The sequence below is a fragment of the Sarcophilus harrisii genome, chromosome 3, assembly GCF_902635505.1.
Source record: "Sarcophilus harrisii chromosome 3, mSarHar1.11, whole genome shotgun sequence".
NCBI classification, from domain to species: domain Eukaryota; kingdom Metazoa; phylum Chordata; class Mammalia; order Dasyuromorphia; family Dasyuridae; genus Sarcophilus; species Sarcophilus harrisii.
The window spans coordinates 162,026,109-162,053,585 of record NC_045428.1 but is presented as its reverse complement, the minus strand read 5'-3'; the positions used below and the strand labels follow the sequence as shown (position 1 = coordinate 162,053,585).

Sequence of the window (27,477 nt, the reverse complement as noted above, 5' to 3'; positions counted from 1 at the left end):
ATTAGTACTAATATAAAAATATAGTCTATAATGGTTATTTTTTATCACTTAGAACCAGTTCTCGCTTGAATTTACTCCTCATAGCCTCATTATTCTTTAAATCAGTGATGCTCAAACTTTTGTTTTCAGTATCTTTACACTATTAAAAGTTGTTGAGGATCTGTCCAATGAGTTTTTGTTTATGTGGGTTATATTTATAGATATTTATCATATTAGAAATAAAAACTAATTTTGAATATGTAATCCTCTGAAAGGTTTTCAGAGACCCCCAGGATTCTCTGGATCACACTTAAGAATCATTTCTTTAAATCTGAAGTGGTCTTTCACATAATTTAAAATTGCTTACTGTCAATTTGGGGAGGATCTGAGCAAATTTTCATTCATCCATCTTGGTTAACAATTTTTATACCTTATCTAAATCACCCTGGATTTGAATGTCAATAGTAAACTAATTCTGTGCTTTATGCTATTAACTGTAGGCTTATTCTTAAATTGGTGGGTGACGAATAAATTATTGACTCACAACTTCTGGAGGAAAATGACCCCCATAGCATTTCTATATAGGACTGTAATTAAAGAAAAGATTAATAGGGGTCATTTAATCAAAGGAAACTTTCTTGCTATCAAGAAAGCACAAAGCTCTCTTGATCAAGTCTACTGAAATTCCTTAGTTAACTATAGAGTTGATTCAAAACACCTGTGTTATTCCTTTTGCCAGATTCATGTAGAATGTGCTTGCTGTTGTAACACTGTTACAAGATGTGCTTTATGCCCCAGCTGAATTCTCAGATTAGTTTGTCCTTTAGAGCAAACTACTTTTACTGCCAAAACCAGATTCTAATAGCTAAGAGAAAATTTCAAAAAAGATTTTTTTTAAATGACAGGAAAGATTTTCCTAAAAAATAAATATTAAATAAATAATTTCCTAAAAAAATTACACAAATATTTATTTAAAATATGCAATTTTATTTTTAAGAGGTGGGATGATATATTGTAGATAAAAAGCTAGATGTGGTTTGAAGAAGTTCTGGATTCAAATTTTGCCTTAGACATTATGTGAGGGATCTTGGAAAACTCACTTAATTTTTCTGGGCCCCAGTTTCCTCTTCTGTAACATGGAGTTGAACTCAATGATCTCTAAAATCCTTTTCATCTCTAAATCTATGATCTTAAATCTTTAAGGTTTTTTTCCTAATTGTACTAAAATTATAGTTCACAGAGAGGGAACTCTGGATATGTATGAATATCTGGATATGTATGAAAGGTTTTATATAAAAGTAGTTTCCAAACAGAGTTGGAGGGGATTCTTGGAAAGTTTTTTTTTTAAAATTGTGTTATGTAGTAGAATTCGACTTTTTTTGAAGTCTATTCAAAAAAATGGTTTCCTTGCTGAGTGCTTCGTATATTCACAGATAGCAGTAGCACGAATGCACTATTCAATGTAAAAAATGAATTCTGTGGCAAATTGCTGTGCTTATTGAAATGTGCCCTTGACCATTCCTGAACCCAAGTATAATGAACTAAGAGTCAGAGCCAAAAAAGAGTAAAATAATTGGATGACATAGGCAAACATAAGGTCAATGCATATCCTTGAGTTCCAAAGGGGACCAACAGCTTCAAAAGGGATGAAAGACAGCTGGTGATGACCAGATAACAGATGTTCTATCCCAACAAAAACAATCAAAAGCTAATTAAAGACATGCAGAGCAGTCCCTGAAAAGAAATGTCTTATTCATAGATCCACTTTGGTGAGAACATTAAGCTTTTGATACACTCTAGATGTGTTACAATGATCTCTTCTTCCTCAAAATTTCCCATAGGTTATCTAGGTCCCCCCATTCAATTATATTCTAACATATAACACTTATCCATTGAAATAATATTCCAAGGGGTTTATGATTTCACCACTGTTGCTACTCCCACCAACACATCACAACTTATCTTGTATCATCTCTTATGCATGTCCTCTACTATGAGTCTATCAAACATCAAGGAGTAGGAGGAAATGGGTTTTTTACCTGGTCTTTTTTATCCTTCTCCCCTTCCTTTCTTTCTTCCTTCCTTCCTTCCTCCCTCCCTCCCTTTTTTCCTTCCTTCCTTCTTTCTCCTCAAAGTTGTTCATCTATTATGCTTAGATATTGCTATATGATCTGGTTCAACTTCTTGTCAGTGCATATCTCTTTTTTTATTATATTCTTGTGCAGTTTTGGGTGAGCAATTCGGAAAAATGCTATAGACTATACCCACCATATATCTCTCCATTAGTGACTTAAAATATTGCTTCTTCAGAAATAGCAGCAATGCCATGATTATTACATTCATCTGACTATCAGTATTGAAAATATGATTTCTTAAAGAGAGAAGTTAGGGGTCTTTGATAACATCTTGCAATTTACCAAGTGCCATCAAGTGCACTCTTCATATTATTTCAATTATGGGTGAAATCAGCCCAATTTGGAAGTCTCCATTATGTAAATTATTTCAATTCTGTGTTAGACATCATAAATTACATATAAACTGGGCATTCTTTGTTGGTAAAAAGTCTTTAAGGCCATCTTTTGCTTCTACCAAAGCAAATTTTTAAAAAAGCTTTTTATTTTTAACACATCTGCATAATTTTCAACATTCACCTTTTGCAAACCTTGTGGTCCAAATTTTTTCTCTCTCCCTTTTCTTCTCCTCTCCTAGTTGGCAAGTAACCTAATATATGTTAAACACATACAATTCTTCTAAACACACAATTATTAAAGCAAACTTTTAAAAAATAAAAATAGTCAATAAACAATAAAAAGCATAGTTTCTCTGAAACTTATAGTCAATTGTGCAATTAGAAATATGTGCAAAATATTGATCAGAAAAGCACGCCGAAACAATTTCTTATTTTCTGAGAAAAGGATGAGAAATAAAGATGAAAGGTAATAGAATCTATTGAAAAACGTGAGAAAATAGCTACATGGTTTGACAGAAATTGATGCATTCTTGATTACTTCCTAAGGAAAGTAATATTGTCCTGTAAGATTTTCTAATCATTCAATTGTTCAGTTGTTTTTCACTCATGTCAAACTCCTTTTGACCCACATTTGGGGTTTTCTTGGTAAAGCTTTAGTAGAGTGCTTTGCTATTTCTTTCTGCAGCTCATTTAACAGATGAGGAAACTGAGGTAAACAGGGTTGTGATTTGTTCAGTGTCACACAGATAATAAATATCCAAGGTCAGATTGAGCCCAGAAAAATGAGCCTCCCTGACTCCAAGGTCAGAACTCTAATCACTGTACTACCTAGCTACCCTCCTCATGGTCATAGCAGTTCTTAAAGGCTTTGCATTAGGAGCATACTCTCCAGAAATTCCTATCAATGTGTAGAGCGAAACTTGGTGATGATGGATGTCTGTGGCCCAATCAACTGAAGCAGCTCATTACAACTAGGTTGGCAATAGAGAGATGAATTTTTGAGTTACAGCAACTCTCAAACATACTCTATTAACATGTACAAGGGTTGACATCTGCATATAGAGAGGTACCACTCTAGGACAATCAAAATTCTTTTAAGAATTGAATTTTAAGCAAAAGAGCAAACCGGTTTAATGGGAGAACATTGTAAATTAGCTTAAGGAGTACAGAATATCAAAAAATGTGACAAAATGTCATCTAAAGTTACTATATAGAGAAGCAGAAGATACAGTAATCCGGTGACTAGTTTATTTATTTATGTTTGTCTTGACTTGAGATTTTATTGGGTACAGGGTACTCCTGGGTGGAAATGTTGATACAAAATTAGCAAATTAACTGAAATTGCTTATGGAATAGCTAATGTGTGGCAGTGACTAGTAATATTCTAAAATCAGTGATTTTCAAAATGTGTCTCAGAAATACCACAAAAAGTCTGTAGATTGGATCAGAATGAGCAAAAGAAGAACAACAATTTTAAGTTATATTATGTATATCCCAAAGATCTGTACTATGCTATTTTTTTTGGACTCTCTACACTTTCTTACTTGATGTTCTCATCAGATCCTATGAATTCAATTGCTCCTCTCTATGCAGATGACTCCTAGGCTAGAAATCTAGCCCTAGTCTCTATCCTGAGCTCCAGTTCTATAACACTAACTTCCTATTAGACATCCCCAGTAGATAGTTAGCAAACTCGACATGTTCAAAGAAGAACCCCATTACCGTTACTCCAAAACTTCCTCTTCTTCCCAATTTTAATGCTACTTTTGAAGACTTCTCCATCCTCCTGAACCTTGGTGTCATCCTCAATTCTTCATTCTCTTTCACCACTTATAATTGCCAAATCTTCACAGCTTCTCACACACAGATTTTTCCCTCTTTACCTACACAACTATTATCTTAATTGATCACCTTTATACCAGACTATGTCAATAGCTTCCTATTTGGCCTTCCTGTCTAAAACTTCTCTCTACTCCCCTCAATAGCCCCCACAGCTTTAAAAATAATTTTCCTAATGTCACTTCTTGCTCAACAAACTTCAGGAAAACTCTGTTGCATAAAAGATAAAATATAAATTCTGATTTGTATTTGAAACTCTTAATCTGACTTCTTCTTACCTTTTTACTTTTATTACACATCACTTTTCCTTCATGCCTTCTGGGAACTAGCCATACTGGACTACTTGCTATTCCATACAGATGGATCTCTTGTTTCCATGTCTTTGTACTGACTATCCCCCTTTCCCTAAGCCCAGAATGTACTTCAGAGGAATATTGACTGTAAGAGGCAATAGTTAGATGTGGTTGTGTTGGTAATAAGTTGCAAAATCAGCTAGTGCAGAGAATGGGGTATGTGATCCATCTTTTGACTCTCCGATTGGCTCATCAGAGATCCTTTGGGATCTCAGACCACCACTTTAAACCACTAATCTACTCCAATGTTTTCCTTTATAGAGATGAAAAAACAGTCTCACAGCCTTGCATGTGTATGTGAAAGTGCACACCATTAGCATGTGCTAAAGATGAGATTCTATGATTCCAAGTTAAGCGCTTTTCCCTTTGCCACACTTTGAGAAGGAGGATATATAAGAGAGAATAGAGGTGGAAAGTAATGTGATTTAAAAACAAACGACATAAATTTTTAAAAACAATGTGGGTAAAAACAAAAGAAAGGGATTTAACCACAAAACCATATGCCTACCAAAAATTGGGCTAAATAATGCTATACCTGATAATATAAAGGCAATGTTTTTATCTCCATATTAAAGTTTGGTAATAAAAATGGTGTGAATCTGGGATAAAAAAGAACAAAAGACCTTTCTGCAACTAGCATTGTGCTAGTACCATGCAATGAGAAACCAAGAAGCCAAAAACAAGGAATGACAAGGTCTATCAATAAGGTGAAGGAAACACCTGCTGTTCATTTTTAATGGAACAAGAAACTAATTACTATTACATATGAAAGGTTAAAAATAATTTGTGCTTTAATGTAGGCAAGGTTGATGGCAACAGAATTAGTCTTAAGCACAATTTAAAATGATCATTGTAATTCAAGAATTTCAATGACTTTAAAATCAATGGAAAGTTTTCAATTTTTTTTCAGAATGACTGCATTGTATGGATGATTAAAATATATTAAAACAAACCCTATTCTATAAAAATAAGCTTCCTTGCTTCACAGAAATGAAGTCCCCCTCCCCCCCCAATAAAACCACACTGATGAAGAAACTGAGCAGGATTCCACAAGTGGGCAAATACCCTGAGTTCTTCAAAGGCAGAAACAAAGGTTTGACATATACCAAAATATTCTTTGTAGTTGTGAAGCTCTTGAAACAAAGTGGATACCCAGTAACTGAAGAATGGCTTAAAAATGATATAAGAATGTAGTGGAATCTTATTGAGAAGTAAGAAATAATGAATGAGAGAAGTTTGGAGAAATGTTAGAAGGGTTGCATGAAATGACAAAGGAAAAAGATCACTAAAAAGAAGTTGAACTCAGGATTGGAAAAAATGAATGAAGATGATGGAGAAGAAATAATGAAATATACATAACTTTCCTTATGGGAGAGAGATCAGGACCTTCTATAACACAATAATGTACAACTTGTTGGGCAAGGTTATACTAGTAGATGCTTTTGCTGAATTGTTTTTCTTAATTGTTACATGGGAAGATTCAATGAGGGTAAAAATCATGGTCAAATTAAGAAGTAAAAAAAAAAAGAATGTGAGGGCTTCTCTGATGCCAAACCTATGGCAGAAAGTTGATTTCGGGGATTACAAAAAGGATCAGTTCAATTTTAGAGTACTGTAAATGATGATGGCCTTCCTAGTTCCACATTCCTGATCATTCAGGGTCAGACTGGAGAGATCCTGAAATAGCCCTCAAATAACATTTAGGAAAAAATAGGTCAATTTTACTTGGTCTCATGGGATTGAAAAAAAAATTAAAATGTCTTAGAAGGGTTTGGGTTTTGGGAAAGTCTGTTTTGTCCTTAGAAACTCTATTCAAATCTCTTTGTGTTCTCTTACATAGAAACTGTAATAACTGTGGGTAAATTTGGCTTGTGGCTATGAGATTGACTGGAGTGAATGGCATCTTTGTCAATGATGACTTCAGGGATCCAACTGTATATAAGTTTTAAATTCTATTTCAAAATAACCAGAAAAATAAGAAATTCCCAGAGTAGGAGATAACCAGACTCATTCTAAAATAAATGGGGGAATTCCCCTAGTTATACAGAATGAAAATATGGTTTTCCTGGCTCTGGTCTATTCCCCAGCAAGGAGCTCCATTCTTTGCTTCTGTTTACTTAAGAAATTCCTACCAAATCAAAGCAAACTAGGAGTGCAAATATTGTTGAGAATGGCAAGATGAGAAGGAGGGGAGGGAACAAACAAAGATTTATTAAGCACCTAAAATGTGTCAGGCACTGTGCTAAGTGCTTTACAAATATTGTTTCATTTGATCTTTATGACAACTTTGGGGGATAGATGCTATCATTATCTCCATTTTATAGCTGAGGAAACAAACATACAGAGGTTAAATGACTTGACCAGGATCATATAACTAAGTGTCTGAGGCTGGATTTGTATTTTGGTCTTTCTGACTCAAGTCTGAGAACTCTAACCTCTGTGTTGTCTTGCTGCCTCAGAGATTTAATGGAAAGAGTGTAAGATAAAGTTTTTAGGCAAAATAGTTTAAAGTTCAAATTTTGAAAGTTAATTCTTATTATTGTTGAGCCATCAAAGTAAAATTTCCCAGAAAACAGAGAAAAGAAATGTTGGAAGAACTCCTAAATGTAACATGTTTTAAAAGTATCCTCTCAAAAAGGACCTGCATGTGCAAAAATATTTATAGCAGCCCTTTTTGTAGTGGCAAAAAACTGGAAATTGAAAGGATGCCCATCAGTTAGGGAATAGCTGCATAAGTTATGGCATATGAATGTAATGGGATATTATTGTTGTATAAGAAATGATGAGAAAGCTGACTTCAGAAAAGACTGGAAAGACTTAAGTGAACAAATGCTAAGTGAACTGAACAGAAACAAGAGAACATTATACACAGTAACAACAAGATTATGTGATGATCAATGGTAATGGACTTGGCTTATCTCAACAATGTAGTGATTTAAGGCATTACTAAAGTCTTGGGATGGAAAATGCCATACACATGCAGAGGGAAAAAACTATGAAGACTGAATGTGGATGGCAGCATAATATTTTTGCCTTTTTTGTTTGTTTGTTTTTCTTTCTCATGTTTTTTTCCCCCTTTTTGGTCTTTTTTTTTTTTGCACGACAAATATAGAAACACGTTTAAAGGAATTGCAGATAATTAACCTATATCAGATTGCTTGCTATCATAAGTAGAGGAGAGGTAAGGGAGGGAGGGAGAAAAATCTGAAACATGGTCTTACAAAAATGAGTGTTGAAAACTAGATTTACGTGTATTTGGAAAATAAAAAGAAAATGAAAAGAAAAAGAGATGAAAGGCACCCTCCCTATTTTCCTTAGGCCTAATTGGGATAGATGTCATTAAAAAAAATCAACTTAGTAAGAAGCAAGAAAAATAGCATAATATAGTTTTCAATGCATTTAAGGTTATTTCTTGGCAAATTAAATCAAGCTATGTGTTTAAAGACTATGACTTCCAGGTTGAACCGTAGCAAGTAGGATACTGAGAAATTGCAGATTCTTCAGATAAAGTTTAAATAATCCTGAAATATGAATAGTGGGTATATTTCACTTTCTTTGTATTATAGGTCACTGATTTATATCAAATAAGTTTTATGTTTTTAGTGTGATATTTAAAAAAAAGTAAAAGAAAGAAATTGGATGGTGATACAGAGTTTCTAATTCACTGTGAATGCCACTTTAAACTGACTAATCTTATTCATCTTTGTGATGAGTTTGGGGTTTCCATTACTCATCTTCCCTACCCAGATAACTGACATCTTTGAAAGGCCTTCTTTTTGTTAAATTTAATTTCCTGCAACAGCTTGAAGAAGTTCTTTTTTAATCTTTTAGAATTAAATAGTTTTTCATTTTTATCCACAAAGTACTTTTTGTGTAATTTTTTGCTTGGTCTCTGCTACTTAAGGGTATACAGATAACAGATATCCCTTTTATCCCTTTTTATAAGTGCTATTTTGAAAACAAATTTCTAAAAATATCAGAGTCAATTAACATTTAGAAATTGACTTAGACACCTTTATCTTCCTGTAGTGTCTGTATTTGAGCATATTGTCTCAAGCATTATTAGAAATAGTGAAGGACAAAACAAGGGAGGAAAAATGTCTCCAAGAGCATGTGTATTCTCTGTCTTTTAGAGATGCAAGGGACCTAAACATTGTGAAGGCTGATATTTGGGTTTGAAAACCAAATGCACTAATACAGCTCAGGGGAGACATATCCAGATGGGTAACTGTTCATGTGAAAAAACTTGTGGATTTTTAATGAATTTTGAGATCAATATAAGTCAGCAATAGGACAACACAAGGCAGCAGACTGAAAAAAATAATTTTAATCTTTCATAAATCAAAGTATTAATAACTATGATGCAAGGGAGAGTGAGGATAGATCTAAGAAAAAATTGAGTATGAAGAGAAGTTTTAGCTGGGGAACATGAGATAAAGGAGTACCATCAAAAATTTTTATAGAGCATATGGTATCTTGAAGAAAGGCTTGTCTTGAAGCATTAAGCCTTGAAGAAAAGATAAACATTTAACTGCATGCAGTTGAGAAAACTTTTGAGATGGGAGAGAGAAAATGAATAAAATGAATAAAGAACAGTCACTTTTTACTGGGATAGAATGTATGAAAGGGAGTAAAATGAGATAAAATTAGAAAGGTGGAAAAAATTTTAATGCCAGTTATCAGAAGTTTATACAGGTTATTTGGGAGGCAATGAAGAGCCACTTGAGGTCTCAAAAGGAGGAATGATTGAATCAGAGGAATGTGCCAACCCTTTCTTCCTTGCCACCAACAGTGAGAACACTGACCTTTGAACAAGCTAATGAAAAATGCTGGGCTGGAGGAGAGATCATGCGAGCTAAAGTGAAAGATAAATATTCTATTAGAAATAAAGTAACTGGGGACCCATTTTTTGATAATTTGCTTTCCATTCTTTGAAATCCCTTTAATTGAGGTAATGGAATCAACACTGATCTATTATATGGAAAGTCAATATTTCATGTAATTCTCAGGAAAAGCTTCTGTTTTTAACATTTCAATTGCAACTTTTAAACTATTAATAACACATCTGGGTGGGCAAGTATGGGTGGATTATGATCTCCATTTTGCCATTAATGACATTGTAGATTTGTTTGAGCATATAATGACAAAAGTAATCAATCTATTCCTATCATTGACATTTTCTTTGTTCATTTTTAGTAATGTTTGCTATTTCACAGTGGAAAGTCACCAAATTACCTTTTCTGGCTATTTCTAATTATAAGATAAACATTCAGGATCATTACATGATATTTCAAAAAATCACATATATAAATCAATAATTTTTAACTCAGGTGTTAAAAGATAAATTTGGAGAAATTCACTTTAAGGACACAGCATGTAGAAAGCTTGGTTTCCTGTTCTTGATTTTACATTGTAATTATATGAGTAGTTAATTCCTTTATTTTGGTTGCATAGATATAGCTCAAGGTTATATCAGTCTTTTAGAACATATCAAATATTTATTAATTTTGTACTATCTTGTTGTATCTTCACTAGCCTTATGCAAATTGAACTGCAGTAGTACCTCAATATGAAGGAGATAGAATGGCAAGAGCTGGTTGAGCAAAAAAAGAAAAATTCCATTTGTTAAGTAAGATAGGCAAATTGAACTGCAGTAGTACCTCAATATGAAGGAGATAGAATGGCAAGAGGTGGTTGAGCAAAAAAAGAAAAATTCCATTTGTTAAGTAAGATGAAAACTCTCATTACATTCCCACTGCTTCTTATATGCAATGTTTTCCTTTTAAAATTAGTTCATTTTCTATCCTTTTCCAATTAAAATATTTCTTTTACCTTAGAATCATAACATTTTTAGGAGGAATTTGGAGATCATCAACCCTTTAATTTTACAGATGAAGAAACTGAGGACCAGAGGGATTAGGACGCTTGCCTAAAGTCTCATGGTTGATTAGAGTTGAACCTGGGAACAGAATGCAAATCTCTTAAATTCCTGTCTAGTGTTCTTTCCACTCCATCAGGATGCTTGATCCTCACATTGTGTCTTTGTTGTGGTAGGCATGCAAACCAATGATCCCACTTCACTGAACCCAAAGAAGTATCCCTTCATTTATTTGATTTTCTGCATCTTAGGTTTTGGTTCTTCATATTTTAGTAGTCTTGTTTTCTAATTTGTCTTAACAGATTTTCATCCTCATGGAATCCTGAAAATTTTATTCCAAATTTACATGTACTTGTTATTTCTTTAATAGAAATTCTTTGCCCTTTCTTTGATCATAATTAAAGATACTAATTTTAGCCTACCTATATGTTCAGTAGTAGTTCAACTTGAAAACACTTTACATATATTGTGGTACATTGTGGGGGAAATAGATTTGAAGTCAGAGGAAGGAATTTGGAGCCTAACTCTGCTACAGCCTGCAGTGGAAAGAATGCAGGTATGGGCATCAAAGCACCTGGGTTAAAGTTTTTCTTTTGTTAACTGTCTCTGTGACTCTGGACAACTACTCAGCCTCTTTGAGCCTCAGTTTCTTCATCTGTAAAATGATAGGATTTGAACTCCAAAGCCCAGTTTCTTAAGATGTGAGTCACAGCTCCATATAGGCTTTCATAACTGGATGTGGGGGTATCAAAATTATGATTTATTATGATTAATTTATTATTTGATTTATAAGCCTGTTTTATATATCTATATACCTGAGGTCATATAAAAATTTCTCAGGCAAAAAAGAAGTCGTGAGTGGAAAAGGTTTTAGAACCTTGCTCTAAAGTGCCTTCTTACTCTAAACTGATGATTCTGTAATGACTAGCCTATAACAGAGATGAGTACATTGCACTAACATTTGCCAACATAGGACTTGCCTGGATATATATCTCTATTGTGCTTTGATTGCTTAATAATACCATTTCTGAAATCTTATATACTTAGAAGAAAGTCTTAATGGGCAATGTTAAAGTATATTAGTACTGAAATAGGAAACTGTAGCACTTTGTTGTTCTTAGAGACCAGCTTCACTGTAGAATTCATCTGACCTCCTGTTTTGTTTTTAAAATTTAAAACAGACTTGAGGTTTGGATCTCAGTCATGGCATTTTATAAAGGCAAAGAAATAATAGAAAACATCAATACCAACAACATAGATATGTATTTATTAGTCTGTGGTGATTATTTGTCTAAAATTCATTTCTTCCAGATTTTTCTTATGGTTATAAACCTCTATCTGATATAATTGCTCCTGTTTCTTCTTTTGGGAATATTCTTGTCATCACCATAAATCATGGAACTGAAACAGGTAACTTGGGAAGCCGTTTTCAATTTTAACCTCTGTAGATGTTAAACTTTTAGGCTGGATAGAAAAGGAAAGGAACAGAGACATTTTGATCTTTCCAAGTAATGAGAGAACATATGCCCTTTTGAAGCCTTGCTTTGTAGTCTGGCTCCATATGAGTCAGACAGCCTAACGGCCTAACTTGAAGTACTTTTGGTCACTGTTTGTTGTTGGGCTCAGTTGCAAATGTAGCTTCATATGCCAAAGTGAGCCCTTTTTGGTTAGACTGTTCAGAATGTTTCCTTATTCAGACAGAATCTCATGCTTGTCAATTGCTTGAGAATATTTTGAATTACCCAGTACTGTATAAAGGGGCAGCTAGTGGCCCAGTGTCTAGAGTGAGGGGCCCAGAGTGAGGACTGAGTTCAAATGCAACATTTTACTAGCTGTGTGGCTGGGCAAGTAACTTAACCCTTTTGCCTCAGTTTCTTCATCTGTAAAATTAACTGGAGAAGGAAATTGCAAATCATTCCAGTATCTTTGCTAAAAAAAAAAAAAAAAAAAACTCTAAATGAGTTTGCAAAAAACATTTGCATTCTTTTTCAATTTTTTTCTAGGTCAGCTAAGTGTTACATTGGATAGAATGTTAAGCCTGATGTTAGGAAGATTGATTTTACTGATTTCAGATCTGGCTTCAGACACTTTCTAGTTGTGTGACCTTAGGCAAGAGACTTAACCTTATTTGCTTAAGTTCCTCATCTGTAAAATGAGCTGGAGAATGAAAGAGCAAAATATTCTCCTATTTTTGACGGCATCATGAAAAGTTGGACATTATTGAAATCATAACAACAAGAGACTGCAAAACAATTAATTTTTCATACTGAAGTAATGACAATAATTTATGAAGTAACTACTTTTGAAGAGCTGAAATCATATAATATTTATAAACAAAAAAATAGAACTTTCTGTTTTGTTGAAGAGGAAAAAACTTCTTAGGCTAATTCATTCTCCTGGATTAATATCCCCACTTTTGGTTATAAGCCTCACGATTTACTTTAAAAAATTGGCTCTGTTTTATCTACATTACCCATATGTAATTTTTTTGGGGGGGCAAATATTTTTTAATGGAAGCCTATATTATATAGTTTTAGAACTTCAATGTACAACGGAATTTTTTCCAACTCACCAAAATGGTTTTAAGCAGATTTTTTAAATAAGAAATTAATTTTCTCTAATATCTGAATACAAATTCATAGAGAATATTTCTATTTTTAGCACAAGTTTTAGAAAGCTTTTACCATAGATTACTATCAATCTGAGCCCTGCTCTCTCAAAAATCCTGTAATTGTTTACTAAGAATGGACTGGAAGTACATAAAACAAAGTAAAATACTTTGAAGATTGGCATTCCTTTCCTAAAGGGAAAAAAATGACTCAATGTCAAAGGATGTCAAAATGTTCATTTATACAGAACTTGTAAAAATGATGTTTCAGGTAACATATAGAAATAGAAAAGACATGAGTTCTTTTCAACCCTTGTTGAAACAAGTCTTGTTATTGAAACAGTCCCTTGATGTATGAGAGTATTAAGAAAATTAGATATATGTATTGTTACAGATATGATTTCCTGAAAGAGATAAAAGTAATATCAATTTCCCAAGGTATTTGTTTTCATTTCAAGACATTTAGAATAAGCTTAATCAGTGTTTCATAATTTTTGAAGTAGTCACTACTGACTAGGCTATGTGCCATAGTCTTTTAATATTAAGTCTTAAAAAACTTCCGTTCTTCTGTTCAACCTCTATTAGATGAAAAACGGTCATTTCATTTGTTTTCAGTTCCTGCATACTCAATACCTTCTATTAGAATCCCAGTTTTTAATCCTAGCTTTCTAAAATTGCCTTGAAGACAGTTTGTAGAAATTGTTGCTATGTTTGAAAAGTGATGGTGGTAGTTTGCTAGTATGAATCAGAAACCAATATTTTTCTCTTCACTTTGCATTCCTTCTTTTCTATATAATCTCAAATTTATAGTCAATTTCATTCTACTGATGTACACAATTGGATTCTTGCAAGCAATGAGAAATAGAGACATTGACCAAAGGTAAAAAGTAAGAGGGGGAAAAACGATGATTGACTTATTTTTCCATCTTTCATCATATATCTTTTTGGCCTCTCAAGTCCTCCACAGAAGAGACTAATATGATTCTAATTTAGTAATTTGCCATTTCCCTCCCACTCATAGTAATGATCTTTGCCTTGGAGAACCACAACACACTCCAAAAGAACATTTGATTGCAATGATAATTTCTATACAATTTGTGACAAATCATTTTGACAATCACTGCTCTATTCTAAAGGCGACGAAGGTATAGATAATGGACAAAATAAGGCAAAAGGAGGAACTAGGGAATTGTCTTATTTCCCAGAATACAGTCCAATGTACTATTCATTGTAAAAGCTTTAAAATATTAAGACTGCCTTCTTTAATTAGAAAGTGGAATTATAAGAAAAGAGTACAGTCTAACCCTAAAAAAGCATTGGCATTGCTAGGGTAATTCTACTTTTTAATGCTCACTAGAACAGAGTACTAAGACTGGGCAAAAATAATAGAACTAGATCTCCTAGGATTATGGATTTAGAGGTGAAAAAAGTTTCAAATATTTTTTCTGGAGTGATGAAAAAGCTAAGCCTTAGAAGGATTATATGATTTACCCAAGATGACAGTTAGTAAGTCTTGGGTTCTCTACACTCCCCTCCCCCCCCCCAGTCCCAGATAATGAAATTCTTGTCCTTTTCTCAGAAACTAAAAGATCTAAGATGTCAAGAGTTCATTTATTTGTGGAAATAGATCACAGAAAAAGAAGTTCCAAGTACACCATATTATCTAATCAATATTTGCTTAGTGGGCCTTACAATGATGTGTGTTGTTAGTGATTTCACTATAAACTGATCACTTCTGAGACTAGAGCCATGCAATTATAATCCTGAGAGAATTTGTGTTTCCTTCTCCTTAATGTGACATTTTACTGATATGACAGCATAAAATTATAGGTTTATATAAAGCTGATTTTTTCAGATTTTTAGGTGCATCTTCTCTTGACAATTTGTGAGAATGAAAATGGATATTCTCTTGAAATCCTATCATTGACTCTTGGCCAATATTGCCCCTGGAGTCCATTCTGTGATATTGACATAGTAAATGACTCATCTCTCATATGTGGTATACTTATTTTAGATCATATTATTCCCCCAATAATTAACAGTTTTATACAAGAACTTGGTGTATATAAAATAATTTTTGATGTCAAAATTGTCACAGAGACACTTGTAACTCTCTTCACATTGGCACAATATAGCCTATTTCTAGCTCAACTTTGATAAGTTCAACTTAAAGAACATACTTTTGTGCAAGCTTATGTTGGTACCAGCTCAAACAGGTTCAGAGCTGATTATTAAATCTTGGGTGTAAACATTTACTCCTCAGAAATAAGCAACACTACAAATAAAGGCTTAATTTATTATTTTGTTGATTGTCTAGACTTAAGAAAGTGATCAGAAATGTTGATAATGTAAAAGAATCTTGTGAGTACATTTTTTCTTTCAGAGAGATTGTTGTTAAACAGCATACTGCTTCTTAATGCTGTCTCACATAACAAAAGAATCAATATTATATTCTGTTGGTCCATGTCCATCAACCTGATTAGATAAAATTATTCAGTGGCAGTCCATAGAGGGAGATGATTTTTATTTTATAAAAATTTCAGGTGGAGGGATAAGGAGATAGAAGTTAAGGAAATAAGTCTTTTCTACACTTGCTTTGGAAGCATAAGAAATACAGCTTAATTTTTTTAAATCACATTTTTTTCCCTCCAGAAAAGAATAAGGTTTCAGAAATGTTACTGCTGGCGGCATCATCAAGGAAATCAAGACTGGCTAGTTCCAAAAGCACACTAAAAATAATGGCATGATTTTGAAAGTGGGTGGGTATTAAATGTAGATACAGGTTCAGAGAACATTAAAGTTAGCCTGTTTGTCAATATCTCAAAATAGACAGCACTTTATTCCCTCTAGGCTTAGTGACAATTAGTAAAATTTTGGGGTATAATTTCCACAAAGATTGCTTCATGGTCATGCCAGTAAATGTCTACTGGCTAGAAATAGCAACTCATATGGAAAGAAATTCAAATGGTGTTACCCTTATGTCTGTATCAAAAGCTTGCATGAGGAAATGGTTGCAACTGCCTCCCTTCTATCTCATTTCTGCTTTCTCTCTTTAATCTCCAAATAATCAGGGCAAAATGGTCACATCATTTGTTGGTACCAATGGACATTTTTACCCTACATAAGTAATGGATTTTGGTCTTTTTACTATGGTAATATGGCAGGGTGGGTCAAAGGAAAATTTATTTTATTTGTAAATTTCTACTACCTAAATTTTATTTTATATTAGAACAAAAATGGCAGCTCCTATTTGAACATAGTGGGTGACATCTCAGGGATGTTGGCTATACCTGTTCTTTATAAGAAAGATGAGGGTGTGTGTGTGTGTGTGTGTGTGTGTGTGTGTGTGTATGTGTTATATGTGGTTTGTATCTGAAGCAATAACAAAACAAAATGTTCTGGGAGCCCATAAAAAAATCTCTTCTGGACAGAAAATTCTCACAGATTATCTCAAGAATCAATAACTATTTTATGTAATTTTAGTTCATGCCCCACTAATTTTTTGGACCAGCGGTCTATCTCACTCTATAGTGTTTTTCCCTAAAACTAGGCAGCAAAACATGAATAGACTATTTGATTTCTTATTGTCTCAGTGAGAGGGGAGGGGAGGGAGTGAGGGATAGAATTTAGAACTCAAAACTTTAAAAAAAGGCTAAAAATTGTTTTAACATATAATTTAACATATAAATAAAATATCATTTACTATTTTATGGTTTAGTAGGCTTGGAGAAATTCTAACTGACACGATACAAGTGATCCTGGGGCTGGGGAAAGGGTGGCCATTTAACTTCTCAGTGCTCTAGACAATGCACTATGATTATAATTGACAGAAAGGGTGCTGATCTACATTCAGAAATAGAGTTTCTTCTCTGGAAGTTCCCTAAATTAATGAAAATACAGGTTTAGTCTCTATCCCAGAGCCTATCTATAATGGAAAGAATGCTATATTTTCTTGCAGTGCTTGGTTTGAATTCCATCTCTGTCACTTGCTATTTGTAAAATAGTGAGCAAATCACTCAATGTGTTTGGACCTCAATTTCCCTACTGACCAAATGAGAGAGTTGGATAGGATGACCTATAAGATCCTTTCTAGCTCTAAATCTATGATCTTTTGATCCTAATATATTTCTTCAAAGTAGAGCTACAACACTTCTGTCACAGCAAGGAGAATTCTTCTACAATTCTAAAAATTCTTGCTTCAGCTTCCCATCTCTTAGGACTCTTTCTTTTTTTCCTTTTCTGTCCAGTTATTTTCACTTGGGTTCACTCAGTTAGCATCTGAAGAATGTTAGGATTCTAAGAGTTATTTGCTTAGTCCTTTGACCTTCAGGGAGGGATCTTAAAGTGATGAGAAACTATTGTCTATGTGATAAATCTAACAATAAAACAAAACTTGCTGTCATCCAATAATGACTTTCCTAAAATCTATCTCTTAGAAGACGGAATTCTTATTTTCTGGTTTTGTTTCTTAGCTTTTCTTATTTGTGTGAAACATTGGTTGGGGAAAGAAAAATCTAGATTGTAGTCTAGATTGTGCCTTTACTGACTGTGTGAGCTTGGGAAAGTCATATAAACTTTCTGTGAGTTTATGTCACATATAAATCACACAAAGCATCTCTTTATCTATAAAATGAGGGAGCTGAACTGGTTTCAAGATTCTGTGAATGATATAAAAGGATGGCTATCCAGTTTGAGTGTTTCCTTTTTATGAACTGAAGTCTTCCTTTTGAAGATTTTCTGGGGGCAATAATTACTAATCATTTTGGAATGATACATATGCTTCTTTTATTTTTATAAAATCATTTGCCTTCCCCTTTTTCTATTTTTCCTCTCTTGCTCCCTGGTACATTGCAACATAGCAAATTGCTTTCAGCTAACTGGAACCAAGATAAATTTTCTTTTCAGAATTTCATGATTTCATTAGTATAACTAGTGAAACACTGAGATATTATAAAGTCTGGCTTAGGAAAGACTTCTCAGGAGGACTTCCATTTTCCTTCAGCCAACATTCTTTAGAGATATGAACAGATAATTGCCTGTATAGATGCTTCAATTCCTCTTTCCTCAGCAGTCATAGTGAATGGAGAATCAGAAAAGAAAGGACTTCCATACTGGTACTCTCAAATTGTATGACAGACATAAATATGATTTTATTAATGGAAATGTTATTTAAGACAATATCTTATCTTAAATTCTTTAAAAAATAAATTAGAGATACTAAAGAGATGGGTGGGAAAGAGCTAGAAAACCTATCAAGAGGTTTATTAATCTTTGTACACACCTTGAAGGGTTGTAATAATCAGTATTTTGAGATACAGAGCTCTTCCTCCACCCAGTCTTTTTTTATCTTTTTTTTCAGGTTAACACTTAGCAAAAGGAGAAATCACCAAAAATATTAGTCCTTTATTATTCTTTGTAAAAACTGGCGTATTACATTAACTACGTCTACTGGAATAGTGACAAATCTATCCTGGACATACCCAAGTCATATTATCTATTGGGCATCAGTATGTGTGGAGTAGCCATTAGCCTTTATTCTCCCTGTGAAAAACATGAATGCTACTTTCTAAAAGGTAGAATAAATTTCAATGTATTTTGAAAAAACTTCATTCATTTGGAAGGGCAGTTAGGTGATGCAGTAAATAAGAGTGCTGGGCCTAGAGTCAAGAAGACTCATTTTCCTTGAGTTCAGATTTAGTGTCAGACACTTCCTAAGTATAAGTCTGGGACACTTGACTGTATATGCCTCAGTTTCCTCATCTATAAAATGAGCTGGAGAAGGAAATGGCAAATCACTTCAATATCTTTGCCAAGAAAATTACAAAAGGTATCATAAAGACGTGTACACAATTGAAACAACTGAACAACAAATTCACTTGGAAACCTAAGGCTCCATTTAGAAATTGGAAGTTGTATAGCATTTGTGAATTTTCACAAGGGCCAAAAAGTTTATCTAGTAATGTACACATTCTGATCCTGGCTGTCACCATGACAAGGGAAAAATTTACTCCTTACCATATATGGCTGATTTAGCAAAGTGTTCAGGGATTAGAAACCCCTCCCTAGCCAAGAGGTCTGCAGCAAGGCATTTAGTCTCTGCTACGGTAGCATTGTGGGGAAAATATATAGCAAAAGACTCCAGGGAAATGTGTGGGAAAGAACAGACTCTGCACACATCTTTTGGAATAGCAGAATTTGGCCAAGTGCTATTTTTATACATTACATTACTTTATTAAAAAAAAAAAAGCTTGAATCCAAATGTAGAGCAGGAATACTTCCTCATGCTTCAGATTACAATTCTAACTGAATTAATATTTCAGAGAGCAAATCAGCCAATTTAGAAATATCTACTGTATCCTTAGAGGTTTATAGCACTCAGCCAGGGAAAAACTTTAATCTCTTTACCTTCTCTCCAAAGTATATATTTTCTTCCAAAAATTAATAGTTTTGAAACTATAGAGCCAGCCCTAGGATAAATTGTGAAGTAGAGAAGGTTTGCGTATCTGTTTGTTGTTTATTCAGTCAGAAGAACAGCCTTTGATATCTCATTAATATTTTACATTTTACCAATGCCTATACCACACTAATGACTTTAATATGTTGTCCCTGCTAGAAAGGGGATAAATTAAATAAAGATGAGGGGGAAAAGAACACAAAGGAATGGCTCCCTATTGGTGAAAACAAATGGATGATGTAGCTAGTTATTTTTGTCTCCTAGGAACTTTTATTATTATGTTATGAACATGATTTCTACCTATTCACCATTAATCTTTTTGAATGGTTAAGTTTATTCCTAGAGCTACATCTGTGACCTTAAACTAAGGATTGATCAGTAAAACTTGAAAAATTCCTGTCAAATACAATTGTGATGGGACTTAGAGGAGACATTCTTGTGACTGTGTAGCATATGGCAATAAAACCACGTTATCACCAAACCAATAAGAGTATTTCTAACTTTCTCCTAACTTCCCTAGACTAATTTTCTACTTTGTCTCCATTGCTTCTCGTAATTTGGATATGTATCCACTCCTTCAGTCTCTTTTTTGCAGAGTTCTTTTGAATTGCTATTTGAAGAAGTAGCCATGTCAATAATACTTATGTCTAATCTGGCTCAACTCCTGATTTTCCAGGTTCCCTTTTTACTTTGTCCTTCCCCTTCCCCTCCTCACTTTACAATTCCCTATTATGCACTATTTTTCTCCATTAGAATGTAAGTAACTCGAGGACACAAACTGTCTTTCTTTTTCTTAGTATTTATATTCCAACCTTTTAATACAATGCTTTGCAAATAGCAAAAGTTTAATAAATGCTAAATTAAATTTAATCCAATTTCTTCTTGTTGTTTAGTCATGTCCAATTCTTCGTGACCTCATTTGGGGTTTTCTTGGCAAAGCCATATCCTTATCTGACTCACTTGATAGATGTAGAACTGAGGCAAAAGTGACTTACCAGGGTGGTCACTTAGGTAGTTAGCGTCTGAGCCTGAATTTGAACTCAGAAAGATGAGTCTTCCTGATTCCAAGTCTTTCCCTCTATCATTGTACTGCCTACCTATCCATACAATCCAATCTAATTAAATCAAGATAACTGGGGATACATGAACCATAACTGCTGTTCTGTTTGGATACATTGTTCAGTAGAGCACACTAATTAAAAGTATTGTACAAATGATTGGTTTTAATATGAACTAATTCTACTATTTATATAATCCAATCTCAATCTTTAGCCTTGATGGTGGTCTCCTACTACAGGATAGTACCAATATCAAAGATGCTATAGCTGCTTGAAGGCAGGGATTCTTTGATTCTTGTCTTTGTATCTCCAGAAACTTGCATAAGATAGGCATTTAAAAAATGTTGGTTTAACTGAATCAAATCACAGTTAAGATATTGCAGAAATGCTTTAAAATTATTGTATTAAAAATGGAATTGATAACAACTGAGGGTTTTTTTTTTTTTTGGTATTATCTAAAGCACTCTACCCAAGAAAAGAATGGAATTCCATTCTTTTAAATTAAAAGGAATTTAAATAAAAAGGAACCCTTAAAAGGAATTATATAGGCCAGAGCACATTTATATTAAAATATTATATCATTGTAAAGCAATTTAATCTTATCAAATATTACAGCATAATTTTTAAAATCATCATAAGAATGGAACAGACTGAGTTTGGATGGGCCTGATGAAATTTTGGATCCTTTTGTTAAAATACTGAATATGGAATGTTGGTGATTATGTTTAATTACTCCAGAAATACTACATATAATTGGTCTTCAAGTTTTTCACCACACAGAAGTGGAAACTTTCTTCAATATGTCATCTAGTGTTCAAAAAACTAATTTGATTTATATTCAATGCTTCTAAAATCATAATGGGAAATTCTACCAAATATAGATGCTCCATATTTTTATTCTTTACCAGTTAAATAACATAAGAGCTGACCTTTTAGACCAATGCATGTGGTTCTTTTTAATATACAGTAATATGTTATATAAACTTAATTCAGGGCTTGAGTTTCATCTTTTCTATCTTGAGCACCTAGCATCATATGTCACACAGTATATTTGCAATTGCTAAGTGCTTAATACTTGTTTGTTGAATTGAAATGGGAGAAAATAAGCTGGACACATTAAGTTTACTCTAATTTATTTTTCAAGAAACAATTAGGTCACTCCTGAAAGGGATTCCCAATTGTCTCTGAGAAACAGTGGCATGTTCCAAATGAATGTGGAAAAGAGTATATGATTCCTAAGGGGGAGTATATGACTCAAAGGCGAAAAGCCCTGACTAGCATTAGAGAAAACAAATGAAACACACATAAAGCACAGAAAATTATTCTAGAAGGATAAAACCTAACAAATTAAGTCCAGTTGGTCTCAGAAAAAAGAAGTATTTTCTGTCTATAGTGCCAATTTTTAGTTGTCTTGTTACAGAGGACAGAGAAAGCCTACTTATTTTAAATCAATATTTTACTTCCCAAAGCCCCATTGCTGTTTCATGATTACTCAATTCACAAATAAGAACTTAACTAAAAATACTCCCAATTTCCCCTTCTAGTCTCCCTTTCTTTCCTGGTTCCCAGCAATAGAATAAAGAAAAACCTCTTTGAGGTTTGTATTATCTGACTGGTGGTTTATATTGATCAGATAACTTATATATTTTGAAATAAATACCAAGTTGACTGTTTTGCTTTTATTTGTTCTCAATACCTTTGACCACTTCTTTTAAATAATAAGATCTCACAAAGACATTAGAATCTGCAAATTTGTATAAATAGATAACAAATGTCTAAATGAAAGAATTGATCATAACATTTTCAGTTTTATGACAGATAGTTTGATTATCTTTTTCTTTTTACCTTAGATGACCTGTAAGAATGTATTTTATCTAGATCAGTCAATATGATGCAAGACATATTTTAAAGATTTACATATTTGTAAATTCAACAAGAAAACTGTTGTATTAGTCATTAAGGGATATACAAAGTAAAACATAATACAAAGCCTCTGATCTTAGGGAGCTTATAGTTTAGGCAAGTTCTCCTTTTCCAGGCTTTTATCTATTGTGCTATCAATTTCTCATCTAAATGGCCACTGAGGAAATTATATGTCTAGTTGGATATTTAGATAGATTATCTCAATAAATGTGTCTCAAGCCATTTGCATCTTTCTTTCAAGGGCAAGAAAACAGGTAAAACAGAACAATTTGCTTAAATTAGTACGGATTGTACAAAATGACCTTGGGTAAATGTTGCTAAAGACATTTGCATTTTTCTTTCAAAGACAAGAAAATCGGTAAAACAGAGAATTTTATTTAAATTACAGAATATAGTTTGTAAAAAACGAACTTGGGAAAGGTCAGGAATTTTCTAATAACACAAACCATCTAAAGGATATGAGGAAATATTTTAAATATAAATTTTTTTCTCATCATTTAAAATATAGTTTCTTTCATTTTAAACATTAACTTTGGGTGGGTGATATATAACTCTGGGACAATAGCCTTTTAAATGAAGTAAATGAAAAGGAGAGAAGTCATTAAATGATTTGCAACTCTATCATGTAATAATTCAATGACTTTTGGTCTTAAGAAATGCTGCTCTCTAGACTATGTAGTCTATGTTAAACACAATTCAGGATGTCTTGTTTTTGGGCTATACATTATTTTAAAATTTGCCATTATAAATATAACATTTTCAACAAACACATGATATTAGTATATATGTATATATTTGATAATAAGCAAGAGAAAAAATGGAAATGTACAAAATCATATTCATGGTCTTAATTTAATATCTCTGAATTGTTGTAAAATAAATTTATTTTGAAGAGTATGCTGCTATTTGTTCTTATACTTAGGAATATTCCTCTCGTTTAAATATCTTAAGGGAAAATAAGGCATTTAGAAGTACTTTATCTTTCCTGGAAGTATAGAAATAGTTTGAGACAATCAAGTAACCAGTGACAGAATTTTTGCTTTAAAAATCCTTTGTGATAACCTAAATGAATTTCTATCTTGAATTTTTAAACAAGGAAGAATTTTAAACAAGGAATTTTTAATACTAGGAAGGGTTTGTATTTACCCGGGCTCCTTTCTCAGGATAGCATTGACAACCTCCACTGCAGTCTCTTCCACCACAAGGCACATCATATTTTTTCACACCCTGATAAAAAAAGAGAAGAAAAGAGAATGGTTAAGTACTTTCAAGTACAATTCAAAGTCAAAGATCATCAAATTGAAAAAAAAAATTGCATTTATTAAGCACTACTCTAACAGATACACTTCAAGGGTAGATTAGGTGTACCTGGCATAGCTAGACTATGCCCTACATATGTTATACTATATGCATAATACTTTACTAAAAACAGGAAAGGGATTTGATCCTCACAACAACTCTAGGAGGCAGATATTGTTATTATTCCCATGTTACAGTTGAGAAAACTGAGACAAAAGGAGGTGAAGTGATTTGACCAGGATCATGCTGCTACTTTTCCTACCAAGCTTACTCTGATTCCTTCTAAACTTAAACAACTCTGAATATTTTCTAGACCCTAAGATAATGCTCTACATATACATATTTCATTTAATAAATGTTTGTTGCATTTGTTGTGTTATTAAATTCTAAAATGAGATTTTTTTAACTCAGAAAATTTAACAGGTAAAAGTGCAAGCTTATAAAAACAAGCAATAAGTTTTTGAAACTTTCTGATAATATTTGAAAAGTTTGATCTGACCATTTCATTAAGATTAGTCCTAAAACTGTCTTGTCAAACATAAATTTACAGCTATAGATACTTCTACAACTCATGAAAATTATACATAGAATCCAGAGAATTACATAGTTATTAAATTCAATAATTATCCTAAAAGATATTTCAAGGTAAAAAAGGAGGCCCAGAGAAAGAATTATGGAATTGAAGGAGAGAAAGAAAAAGTTGATAAGGAATTAGCATTTAGTTTCTTGGAGAAAGTGACACCCCAAACTGAATTTTTTAGAAAGAGTTCAGGAGTATTTGGAGTTAGAAGGAACTTGAGGCATCAGTGAAATTATTTCCCACATCAATTTTACAGATGGAGAAACTGAGGCCAACAGAAGTTTAGTGAGGAGAATTTCAAAAGGGAAAATCTGGGAGGAAGGTAAGGGGATTGCCTTTCAGGCATGAGAACCACTGCCCAAATGTTCAACAATAGCAGGAAGAAATCAAAAAACAGATGGAATAAAATAAGGCCAAATAGATAAGTTAGAGCCAGACTGAAAATAGGTTTTAAATGCTAGGCCAAGGAAGTTGTGTTTTATTCTAAAGTCAAATGAAGAACCACTAAAGAGCTTAAATTTATTATTTTGAGTACGAAAATAACATGATCAGTCCTAGTCATTAGGGGCAATAATTTGACGGATCATGAAAGATGGATTATATAGGAAAAAAAAAAAAAAAGACTGGCAGCAAGAGGATCAATTGGGAAACTATTTCAATGGCAGCAAGAAAGAGGAGGAGTAAAAGGGAGGAGGGAAATGCAAATATGGGAAGTATTACCAAATACAAGTAATAGGACTCGGCAACTCAGTGTATGAGAAAGTTGAGAGTGAATTTAGACTCAAAAAGGATACTAAAGCGGAAATAGTAACTTTATCCAAAGAAATAAAGAAACTAAGGAAAGGTTGTAATTCTGATTTGGAAATTTTGAGTCTGATGCGTCAGCCAAACATCCAAGGGGATAACAGCAAGGAATCAGAAATCTTGCACTGCAACACGGGGGAAATACTAAATCTAAACATGTAAATGTAGAGATTATGTTGTTGTTTTCAGTCTTTTTAGTCATTCAAGACTCTTCATAAGCCCGTTTGATGTTTTCTTGGCAAAGATACTGGAGTATTTTACCTTCCCCCCCCCCCAACTCATTTTATAGATAAGGAAACTAAAAAAACAGGATTAAGTGACTTGTTCAGGGTCACACAGCTAGTTAGTGTTTAAAATGGGATTTGAATTCAGGTCCTCTTGTCTTTAGGGCCAGTGTTTTATCCACTGGTAAGTGGTAATTTATCTGCCCAATTAGAAATTACAAGATTATAGATTTAGAACTGAAAGGAAACCTAGAGATCATTGGGTCTCACCCTCTCAATGTATAGAGGAGTAAACTGAGGCCCTAAGAACTTAAGGGATTGTTCTAGATTAGAGTTTCTTCAAATTTTTCCAATTGCTACTCCTTTTTGCCCAAGATATTTTTATACAATCCTGAGTATATATATACATATATATATATATATATATATATAATAGGTATACAAATCAAACATTTACGATAATAAATCATAATTTCATGACCTCCACATTTTCAACCCATAGTTTAAGAAGCTTTGTTTTAGATCACAAACTGACCAAGAATCTGAGATAGGATTTAAATGCAGGTCTTCCTGACTCCGAATCCAGTCTTTTCTATTATACCATATTGTCTCCAAGTTAGCCAGTCATAGATGATCATTAAAATTAAGGGAAAAGATGAGATGGCCAGGCAATAAGATGAAGAAAAAGAGAGGACAGTTAATAAGAGTGCCTTTGGGGATACTTACATTTTGGGAATATAGCTCGAGAGATTAAGAAGTCAGACAGGTAAGCCAATGTCATAAAACCCAAGGGAGGAAAAGGAGGCTGTTTAATAGTAGCAAATATTTCTGGAAGATCAAGGCAGATAAGGACTAAGCAAAGGTCAATAGATTCAGCAATTAAATAATCCCTGGTGACCCTGGAGAGAGAATTTCAATAAAATTGTAGGAATGGTAATCCTTTAACCTAAATCCTGGGTTATCACTCTTAATTACCAAAGAACACAGACCTCAACGAGAAGAATTCTGACCTCTCTAGTAATACATAAATTCATATGTCAATTTGCCCAGGAGCCAGGATCAGTGAGTGGCCCCTTGAGATATCATAACAGGTGTTGGAGTCAAGAAGACGTAGGCTTGGATCATGCACCAGTCACTTGCTAACTGTGTGACTCTTAAGTCCCCCATTTTCCTCATTTATAAAATGGTTTAAATTAATGATCTGTAAGTTCCCTCCAGCTCCAAATCTTTGATTTTTTGAGTCTAGGAAGGCAATTGTTGTGGCTATTGTTGTGAGTAATTGCCTTTCGTAATGAGCATATACTAAGTGATGCTGGGAAATAAGGACCAAGGAGCCATTTCAGAAGATGTGATTCATGAGAAGAGGTAGAAGGACAGAAGCTTTTCCCAAAAGACTGGGGGATTTCAAAATTCAGGATTGAGGAGGTCAAGCATAATAATATTGAAGTTTAAAGAATGACTAATGGTCAAAGGATATGAACAAACAATTTTTAGACAAAAAAATTAAAACCATTTCTAATCGTATGAAAAAAATGATCTAAATCACTACTGATTAGAGAAATGCAAATTAAGACAATTCTAAGGTACCACTACACATTTCTCAGATTGGCTAAGATGATAGGAAAAGATAATGATAAAAGTTGTAGGGGATGTGGAAAAAACTGGGACACTAATACATTCTTGGTGGAGTTGTGAACTGAGCCAATCATTCTGGAGAACAATTTGGAACTATGCACAAAGGGCTTTTAAACTGGGCATACCCTTTGATTCAGCAGTGTCTCTACTGGGTCTGTATCCCAAAGAGATCATAAAAAAGGGAAAAGGAGCCACATGAACAAAAATGTTTGTAGCATCCCTTTTTGTAATGGCAAGGAAATCAATTGGGGGATGGCTGAATGAGTTACAGTGTATGAATGTTATGGAATATTATAATTCTACAAGAAACAATCAGCAATGATTTCAGAAAAACCTGGAGAGGCATACATGAACTGATGCTAAGTGAAGGAAG

At 33.4% G+C, this 27,477-nt stretch overlaps 1 protein-coding gene across 2 annotated transcripts in view; it reads right to left on the bottom strand.

Annotated features, from left to right (window-relative positions):
• Positions 1 to 27,477, bottom strand: part of COL4A2 (collagen type IV alpha 2 chain) — a 271,485-nt gene that overhangs the window by 166,756 nt on the left and 77,252 nt on the right. For both annotated transcript variants that reach the window (XM_023500485.2, XM_003765734.4), the window contains exon 4: positions 23,709 to 23,789. In XM_023500485.2, coding sequence (XP_023356253.1) covers positions 23,709 to 23,789 — 81 coding nt within the window. The remainder of the gene's footprint in view (positions 1 to 23,708; positions 23,790 to 27,477) is intronic.